At 33.6% G+C, this 11,196-nt stretch overlaps 1 protein-coding gene across 1 annotated transcript; it reads left to right on the forward strand.

Moving 5' to 3' along the window:
- Positions 1 to 668: 668 nt before the first annotated feature.
- On the forward strand, positions 669 to 1,481 carry LOC112504743. The gene has a single exon (XM_025108688.1). The coding sequence runs from the start codon at positions 669 to 671 to the stop codon at positions 1,479 to 1,481; it is 813 nt and encodes a 270-aa protein (XP_024964456.1).
- Positions 1,482 to 11,196: the final 9,715 nt, after the last annotated feature.

An 11,196-nucleotide genomic window follows, 5' to 3' on the forward strand; every position in this document is an offset into this window, starting at 1 on the left:
ATTCATCCGGTGAGGTAACGTGACTTGGTAAACGCTTACCCGAATAAGTGTTTGATAAACGGCCCCTTATTAAAATAATTCACGACAATAAGTCTGAACATACGACAATCATATGATAAGCTTTTGGAAGAATAAGGTGGGATTTTTCCCTTCTAGCATTACATTAGCCAATTCTTTTAATCCTTTATATGACCGTGGACGGAGTTGGTGAAATATATATAAAACATCATGGTTATAAATTGGTTTTCCAGATGTACAATAAAATCACATATAATAACTTCACATGCATATTCGTATTTTTAAATCGCATGGCAGAAAATATATAAAACCACCATCATATTACTCTTCAAAAGATCAATGTTACAATATATATTTAAAAAAAATGACTCAAGTTTAACCGATATAAAACTTCAATAAAATAACGGAATCTAGATGCGTATTACTTTAAGAAAATGTCTAACAAAAATGTCGACACATCTTTTTACTTTATTGGAAGATGATACAAGTCTAGCTATCTTTATGCCTTTTTTTAATTATATTTAGCTCGTTTTCATAGGTTGAATTCGAGCAATTTTCTATTCTAATACCCACTTTTCATCAGTCTAGTATTCTATATTAGTGGCATTCTCCATCATTCATGAATTGCAACCCTAAAAAGTAAACAAACCATGGGTAGCACTGAAAGCACCGGAAGATCAAATCGGACTGAAGAAGAGGAGGAGGGCCAGCCGGAAAATAGTAGCTCCAGTGGTGGTTCCATGGGAGCTGGAGCCGCCATTGCTATAGCTGCTGCCGGCACAGTCATGGCTGCTTGGGGAATATCTAGGATGATTTCAAATATCTCAAACTCAGAGAGCGAAGAGAACGATGATGCCATGAAGATGAAAGCTCATGGAACGGAGTCTTCCTACCACAATTTAGTCGTTCATCAATCCAAACAATATGAATCTACTGAACCAACCAGTGTTTGGTCTCTTCCTCCTGCAGGTCGGTTCAAAATGAACACAGATGCTGTATGTAATGGAACCAAGCAATCTGATGGTGTGGAGCGAGGACCGAGTGGGTACGCGGGAATCCTTCGAAACGATTGTGGCGAATGGGTTCGAGGTTTTCAAGGGTTCATTGCTTCGACTGATATTTTCACAGCTGAGATGTATGGAATTTATAATGGTTTAAAGCTTTTGAATAAACCTGAACACAGGGGATCCATTCTTGAAACCGATCATTACGGAGCGTCCGTATTGCTCAATAAACCGAAGAAATATGTAGATAAACGACCGATCGTCGAGAAAAGTCGACAGCTGGCTCGCGAATATGATATCGCTATCAAGTATGTTCCAAGAAGTCGCAACCGATGCGCCGATAGGCTGGCGAATATGGCTGTAGACAAATGCAAAAAGTATTTGGATCTCAAAAAACGCCCTCAGGATTCGGAGTTAAATCGTCGTTATGATCAAGATCTGGAGTGTTGTAAGTGGTAATAGTTGAAGGTCATGCATGTTTCTTTGGCTTTCATTCCATCATCTATGAAGAAGCAGCCATATATATATATATATATGATGTCTTCACCTTTTGTTTCTTCCTTCGTCTGTTAATTASGTGGTCGGGTTCGTGGAACGAGATATATACGCTCTTGTATTTCCTGCTTTTTGTCTAATAATGAAGTGGTCAAATTAATATGATATTGTACACGTCCGGTTGTGTGTTTACCTCTTAAGAGTTCCATTATTAAAAGGTGAATCTTGTTTGATAAAAGAAATTCTGTTTCTTAATGATTATAAAACCCTCTGAATTATTTTGTATCATGGGTCTCCTTTAACCATTAAGCGCACTAATTTCATTGTAAATAATTATCAAACATTTATATTTCATTTTGCACTATATCGTGAAAACCTCTTAATCATTCTGACCATTTAATYATTCTGCACTAAACCATTCAACAACTGYCAAACAGCACCTAAGGGTTGTTTGTATAACTCTTAATAGTTTTATTAAGAGACAACATCTGAATCGCTAATAGATGAATCTTGTTTGGCAAAAAAAAATCTGCATCTTAATGATTCTAAAACCATCTGAATGATTTTGTATCTTGGGTCTCCCTCAACCATTCAGCGCCTAATTTCATTGTAAACAATTACTAAACAATTATATTTCATCTTRCACTATATCATGAGAGTCTCTTAATCATTCTGACCACTTAATTATTCTGCACCAAATCATTCAGCAACTACGAAATATATATTTCATTCTACTTTCTCAAAGGACATCAAATATTATAAAAWATGCTTTGTTTTGCATATTTTCTATGTATGTTTAGAAATGTTTTTCTTTCATTTACTTTTTTATGTCTTCATTTATGACATTCATAATGGGGGTAACCTATCAAAAGCTTATTGTTTTTGTCATGATAGTTTTCCACTTCGAAAACCATGCACATCCTCTAATTCAAAAACCTTTTCAAATGCATTTTAGCATTTAACATGTATCCTTATCTATACTATATTATAAAACATTCGACAAAATCTCTTAAAAACCATTTTTTTTATGCGTAAAATACTATTTATTAATGCATATTACTTAAAGCTTAAGATTGCAAGTAGATTGTGCGTAAATACAACTTATTAAAGCTCYATATCTGAATTCGTGTAACTAACTACAGATAAACATAATCAAATACAGGATAAACATCTCATTTTAAATATAAAAAATCTAAAATATAATTAAGATAATCATTGAATTCTAACGAAATACTTAATTATTATCTTTATAAAATGTTATATGATTAAATCAAAAATAGTTGATTTGATATTAACATTGATATATTTNAATTATTATCTTTATAAAATGTTATATGATTAAATCAAAAATAGTTGATTTGATATTAACATTGATATATTTATTTCAAATTTTTATGATATTTTCAAATTTATATTTTATTCAAAAATAAAATCATTATTGCTTTCTTAAAAACACATAAAATCATATTATAACATCGACATAGACAAATAATAAAATAAAACATTAAAATCGAGATGTGTCTCGCTGCATTACACAAATCGTATTATTTGAATTGTTTTATAAAACTATTATTCTAAAAGACTCGCTGCAACAGTCGTCYTGGTGTGTCGTGTTTCAAGGCTAATGTCTTAATTCACATTAAGCATGTGGCATGTCATAGCCTAATGCGTAGAATTTTTAACGTGATATTTAATTTTTTTTAATTACCTTTTCAATGTCTTTTTTGTTWGTTTTTAATATATAATTTAATTTAAATTGTTTATTATCATTGACTCATTGAGTAATAATAGTAGAAAACATATGTTTATATTATATCTATACTATATTATAAAGCATTTGACAAAAACTCTTAAAAAYCATTTTTTATGCGKAAAGTACTATTTATTAATGCATATTACTTAAAACTTAATATTGCAAGTAGATTGTGCGTGAGTACAACTTATTAAAGCTCCATATATGACTTCGTGTAACTAACTGCGGATAAACGTAATCAAATACACGATAAACATCTCATTTTAAATATAAAAAATCTAAAATATAATTAGGATAATCATTGAGTTCTGACAGAATCATTATCTTTATAAAAAATTATATTGTTAAACCCAAAAAAAAAAATTACTTCGCTATTAAACATAAATTAAATTATAATAAAAAATTGAATTAAAGAAATTATACAAAAAATGAGAACTTTCAAATAGTTAATTTGATATTGATATTGATATCGATATATTTTTTCAAATTTTGATATCTTCAAATATATTTTTATTCAAAAATAAAAACATTATATTTATTAAAACTATATAAATCGTACTATATCAATAGAGACAAAAATAAAACGAAACAACGAAACATTAAAGTGAAGATGTATTTCGTTGTTTTGCGCGAGTACTGTTCTAATATATATGGGTTGAGTTCCGGTGAAAAGGAGAGTTGATGTGAGAATCGTAAGAAATGATCTTCACACTTGGATGCACATTAGAATGAGATTGACCAAGACGCACTGGGTTAATTCGCCTATCAAACACGATTCATACGTGAGTTTGAGATTAAAGGTGATCAAGGGTCTCGATCTCTTCTTACGTTTCTCACTTTAATTCTTTTTTTTATATGGTCCTTCGCATATATATATATATATATATATATATATATATATGAGAGAAAGAGAGAGAGGGGGGAAGGGAGGGAGGGAGGATCAAACGGGAATGATACCTATTTAAAAAAGACGAAAACGGGTGAATCACACGTGATTTTACACTAACATCACATACAAAATCACATGTGACAGCGACCTGAAGACGTAGCCACAAATCACCCCGGCCCTTTTTTGACCATTAATGTAAAATCATATGTGATTTTGCACGTGAATTRTCCGTTTTCGTGTTATTTTAAATACGTATTGTTTCCGTTTGATCCTGCCTGTGTGTGTGTGTGTGTGTATTATATTAGTTATGTACCCAATGCAATASAGTGGGATGTAAAATCCAAATAAACATAAATAACAATGCATAGTACAACTAGTCTTAAACACATAGCAACATTCTATTCTTGTTAATTGAAGTACACATTCCAAAAAGAAATATCAGAAAAGTTTGATCATACGCTTCTGCCTCTCCAAGATCTCGAGTCCTGTAGTAATCCCCTAAATTATATTTGTGCATATTTAGTGACTCTTAAGTGTTTGAGTTTTGCTTTTKCCCTTCACTAATTATTTGGAAAATCTCCTTAGTGTTTGAGGGTCATAAAGATGGTGGAATTGTTGTTTACTCTCCGTTATTATTCAACTTTATAAAGATTAGACCAGTTACTACTTAAATTTGGATAAATGATTCGAAAAAAAAAAACATTACTACACAACTGGTACGAAAACAACACATCGGTTATTAACCCCTCTCTCGAATACACTTTTCTRCTATGTTCTTGGATTTTGTTTGCTACTTTCTTTTACACTTGGATTCTCATAGAAATACAACTTTTACTTGAAGTTTCTTAGTTTTATCGTGGTTAATATTATCCAAGGTTGTATTGCAGTTGGTTTAATATTTTAYTGTGTACTCATCTCACACCATTTATCCACTACTAGCTTATAGCCTTATATGTCATTTTCATAAAATCAGTGAAAGAACTAAGACTAATAGGTGATACAAGATGATGATGCAAATTACTTAGGGGGGGTATGCTCGAGTTTGTGAAGAATTAAAGGTGCTTGTTCCTTATAATGTACTTACTCATATAGTCGATATAATATAGGTATATGTATTTACATAACTATACATTTGGGTTGTTACAGGAATCTTTGTCGGGACGTGAACCTAGTCAAATGGAGTTGTTTCTTGCATGTTTTTTTTCTTTCTAAAAATGGCAATGCCATGTGGAAGCTGCAAACACTATTATATGTTATATTTGTAATTTGTTGACTACATTTGCTAGTTTTACTTGAGTTTTAGATTACTTTTCACAATCTTTATCATATTCGTTAGTGATAATTTATTTGACTACAGGAACAAATGCTAGACCTTAACTTTCAACTTCCTAAGGGTTTACTTGACGGGCCGTGGCTGATGATGTATTTAGAAAAGTGATTGGAAAATACAAACATGGTAGCGCTCACATGTACAGGCTACGTGTTTGAGCTTCAGATATTTGGGGTGTCTTACGAAGTCGCTCTCCCTGTTATAGGGAGAACATGCTATGGAAAAGGGCATATAAAGCTGTTAGCAACGAAGTAGATGATTTGAAAGCTATGATATTAGAGATGCAAGGGTCGAATGAAAATACTTCTAGTGCTTCAAGTGTTCCTGTGACATCAATAGATCGTCCTCAAGCAACCACCAAACTTTAACCTCTAAAGGTATGCATGTTTCTAAAACTTAACTCCGGTATAGTAGTTTCCCAGAATCTTTTATTGTATTGACGTATTGTATTCCCAAGCAGGGTCGGCCTTGGCCACGTGCAGCTCGTGCGACAACACCGGGCATCAAAGCCTAAAGGGGCATCAAGTTGTCATATATTACTAGTTTTGGGTTTAATAGTTTGGGAATTGGGCAACTGAGTTTTAACTATAAAAACAGGCCCAATGCCTTGTAGTGATATATACTGAATGCACATCGTGAACCGAGTAACACTATCATTCCAACAACTTAATCTAAGTTGTATTGTTCCTCAAAGTTCGACTATTTAGATTTTCAAGGCATGGAGTTCTCTTTCCAGCCGATTAACGGTCATGAAATTAAATTCAAGAAATCAAAGATGAAAATCTCGAATGACTGATTTCTACTGTTGATTGAACTTTTGACATTTTTTTTATTAACCTGGATATCCAACCCGCTATGCGAGCCGACTAATCCAAGGGCGACCACCTGCTTTGCAGATTGCTCGGAGTCACCGCATTTGAACCTCCGTGGCCACAAGAGGATTTTTATTCCTCCTTGGATTTGAACCTGGGACCTCCTGATACTATTGATTGAACTTACCGAGTTGTTGTGTATGTATTATGATTTATGAGTCTTTAAATCTTTTTGCAAAAAAAAATTCTAAATTTTTAACTGATTATTATAAAGTTGGGTCATGTGGTCATGTGGGGTTATTGATCTACTAGGCTAAGGCTAAGGGGTTTTGTCATTTTGATAATTAGTCTTTTTCTTGCATATTGAAATATATGAGAACTGAAATTTTCAACGCACATGAGCACATCATTGTATCGACATAGTTGGAGCACACTGCACAATATTAACAACATATTGTGATATTTTCTTAATTATTGGACACTTGTTCTTTGCAATGCATAATAACATAGATTATGAATTTTACAATTTTTATTGTTCTTTTGACTTATGTACGTTTACTTTGAGGTTTGGCATTACCGCATTAGATTTAGGGGCTGTTTGATTGATTTTTTATTAAGTTCTATATGGATAAAGTTGTCTGTATGAATTAATTTGTTTGTATAAGTTGGAAAAGTTTTTGTTTGGGAGAGTTTTTTCACAGATGTAATGAGTGTTTTTTTAGTTGGAAGGGACATGTTTGGAAAGAAAAACTTGGCTTTCTATATAAAACTCCCCTAGAAGCTTACCAGATAAGTCACTTTCTATATCATTAAGCCACTACGAAACAGTCATGCATAATTGAGCGAATAAGTTTTAAGCTTATTAAGCTGCTAACAGATAGGTCCTTAGCCTTTAGTTATTAAACCTATAACATTCAAGTTTTACTTTTTACTTAATATGATAGTAATTTGGATATAATTTACTATTCTAGTTAAAAACTAATAGGTTTTCTTATATTTGATGTCCTATATATTGAAATAAAGTTTCTATTTTGCTAATTTCAATTTGGAAATGGGAAAACTAAAAAAAAGAAGGAAGCACGATCTTAATCCAGGATTTATTCTTTTATCATTCTATATTTTGTATTTGGTTTTTATGTCCCACTCTCCTTGTATTTTTATTATAATTAATAAAAATCAATATGTAGACGAAACACTTAACTTAAATAGGTTCTAAACTCTTTAAAAAATCGCATGTTTCATTGGCTTAAAAAAAGCTTAGGGGCATTTTTTATTATTTTCTTGTTGATGGGTCAAGTTTAGTTATTTATCTTACAAGATTATTTTGGAACTTAATAAATTCTAAAACGCACCTCAAACCTGCCAACTAGTCGGAAGGGAGTGTAGCGAAGGGGATTTATAAGTATGTCAGTTTGTCATAGAAGACCCAACAACTGTTGGATTTCACATGAGTTTTATGAATTCTTAGAATCCTATTCTTCAATCATGTTTTTATAGCTTGGGAATGTGGTTTATTTTAAGAGCATTATAAATTAAATTCCATAAAGATAACCACAAAGGTGGTGGTTGATTGGTTTGAACTTCGCTCCAAATGTCAAAAGTACCCCAGGTTCAAATCCAAGGAGGAATAAAAATCTTGGCCAAGGAGGTTCAAATGCGGTGACTCCAGGCCATATGCAAAGCAGGTGGTCGTCCTAGGATTAGTCGGCTCGCATAGCGGGTTGGATATCCAGGTTAATAAAAAAAAAAGCTTTAACATTAACGTCAGGAAGAAGCTCTTTATGTAGAAAGCTAGACAGGTGATAAAAAAAATGTGTTGGAACAAAAGAGATGAAAATTTTCTTCGAAAATTTTAATAAGTTTAAATCTTTTGCTATTAAGACATGAGAGCTGAAGGAGGAAGAGGAAAAGTCAGAGAGAGAAAAGGAGGTTTGAAACTATCAGAGATGGGGAGTATAAGTCTGTAAGTTGTGATCAAGAGATTTTGAATTTTATGAACAAAATTATAGCACTACCTTATGCTTTATTAGTTGCTACAACCCTCGATCACCATCACGATCACGATCGAGATGGAGATCGAGCTCGAGCTAGATGATATATGTTTGAGAGTATCTCAATGCTTTCCATCGATAACAAAAAGAAAATGAAAACATCAAAGCAAAGAGACGTAGCATCATTAACACAAGAAAGAAAAAACACACAAGATCCACCAGAGTTAATGAAATCATCCATACATACTACCTAGAAAGTAAACGAAGGCCAGCAAAATACGCTTGAGTGTTAGCCTCAAACACAGCCCTAGCTATCATCGTCCCAGGCATACCTGGGGCTTTCATCATAGTCGCCGCTGRTCTTCCTCCGCAACACAAACACTGCATCAGAAACTTTAAAATAATGCGGATGGCGGAGAAGCAGCCGGTGAAAATGGAGGAGATGCCACGAAACAAGAATCCCACGGTGGAGGAGATGCACCCAAACAAGAATGCGACGGTGGAGGAGATGCACCCAAACAAGAGGCTGAAAATGGAGATAAAGCAAGAGAAAAAACAGATGAAGCAGCAGATGCACAAGATGAGGACGACGGCGGCTATGAGGTAGTGTTCGGCCACCTGAAGCCAACGGCGGATCTGCTCATAACGAGTCTCCGGCGGGGGTAGTACGTCGTTGAATGAACTGATTAGATTTTGGAAGAAGGTTACGATGGTGGAGAGGAATTGTGAGAAGATGTTASSGGCGGAGTGAGTKAGTTTGTYSGTGTCCATYKGCTTCCAGCTCTCCGGCACATCGTCAACAATGGAGAATCCTCGGAGGTTTAGTTTTAGAGTCGTCGTCATTATGCTCTCACACACTCCCTCACTCCTCAATTCGGTTGATAAATAGGAAAAAGGAAATAAATGATGAAGTTTATAAAAGCAAAAGCAAAGGCAAAGTTAAACAAAAAAAAGTATACTCACCAAAATAATGCTTTTTGCGCATAATTTAGGCTGAATTGTATATTTGGTCCTTGTGGCTTGATATATATATATATATATATATATTTTAAGAGGAGGTAGGTATGTTTGATGTGGATTTCGTTCTTTTGATATTTAATTTGTTTTGGTTATAATTATTTTAACTAACGTTTTCGTTAATTCTGTTAAATCAAAGGTCATTTTAGACTTTTTTTCCTTTTCTCTATGTATATATAGAGGAAAAAAGAGAGGGAAACGTCTAAAAAAATGTGTGTTTGGTTTGCAGGAATGTTTATGAGGGATTTGGATTGGATTGGATTGGATTTAAAATCAATTCATGTGTTTGGTTTGCAAGATTTGGATTGGATTTGAAATCCATTCATTTTTAAATCATGTTTGGTTTGTAGGATATGAATTGAGATTTTTTTTTTCCTTTATAAAACAACATATTATTATGCTCCATGTATCTAAACATAGTGAATCCATCAAGAAAGTGCCAAATAATCTAACATATTACAGTAGCAAGACCAAACCAGGCTGTTGGAATATCGATTTGAACAGAAGCCAAAACATACACAAAAGGGGAAAAGGGATTTGAAACTGTTATTAGCAAGCAATATTCCATCTTTGAAACTATTATATAAATCATTCAACTATTTTACAATTAAAATCACATAACAATTATATAACAGTTTCAATCTACTGTTATATAAAGGAGTAATATTCCATCCACTGTTATATAAATAGTTTCAATCTACTGTTATATAAAGGAGTCAATTTTCAATCTACTATTATATAAATCATTCAAAGACAGGGAAAGGGGATTTGAACAGAAGCTAAAACATGCTACTGGGTTTTTAACAGAAGCAAAACAAAAGTCAAAACATACAGAAAAGGGGAAATGGGATTTCAGTATTGTTATTGGCAAGCAATATTCCATCTTTAACAGAAGCCAAAACATTCTAGAAAACGGGAAAAGGGATTTACCTGCTGAGTGATGAGAGAAGGTGACGAAGAGGAGGGGTTTATCTGCGGGTTAGGGCGGCAGCTTCGCTAGGGGACGGGAACGGAGCACCGACGAGGAGGACCAATTAGGGTTGAAGTTTCACGAGGGACGGGAAGGGAGCACCGGCGAGGAGGACCAATTAGGGCTGAAGCTTCACGAGGGACGGGAAGGGAGCACCAACGAGGAGGACCGATTAGGGCTAAAGCTTCGCGATGGACGGGAAGGGAGCACCGGCGAGGAGGAGGGTGAGGGGACAGGGAGGGAAACGAGGCGAAGGAAGCGAGAGGAAGCGATTATAGGAATCTCGTAGGATTTGGATTTTAAATCCCACCCTTTTGCAAAGGATTTCCAAATCCCATGTTTAAGGGATTTTAATGAAATCCCGGGATTTCAAATCCTGACAATTTGGCAAACCAAACACAAGATTGGAATGAATTTTAAATCCAAATCCCCCCAATTCCATTCCATTCATGCAAACCAAACGCACCCGTGTTTAACATGTTTTGGAATGTCCAAGAACTTATTGTAATGATTAAGTCATTGGACAACTTTTTGAAACAAATAAGTCATTTGACATTCCATAACATGTTAAACAACTCCTTGGACAAAATTTTGAAACAAAGAAGTCATTGGACATTCCAAAACATGTTAAACAACTCTTTGGACTTTCTAAAACTTGTTATATACATCCTTATGACCTATAAAACTAATTAACGTAGTAAAATAATGGAAAAAACATGAAAAAAACCAATAAACATTCATATTTTGAACGATAAAGTCCCTAAACATTTTTTGAACAAAAAAGTACTTACATTATATAAAATAAAACAAATATACCAAAAAGATACTTACATTTAAAAAAGATTATTGATAAAATTTATTTTAATTAAAAATAAAATATATTATGTCAATGGTTTTCAAATTAAAAAAATGTTTAA

This window comes from Cynara cardunculus, unplaced genomic scaffold, assembly GCF_001531365.2.
Source record: "Cynara cardunculus var. scolymus isolate 2C unplaced genomic scaffold, CcrdV1 Un_Scaffold_6720, whole genome shotgun sequence".
Classification (NCBI taxonomy): Eukaryota; Viridiplantae; Streptophyta; class Magnoliopsida; order Asterales; family Asteraceae; genus Cynara; species Cynara cardunculus.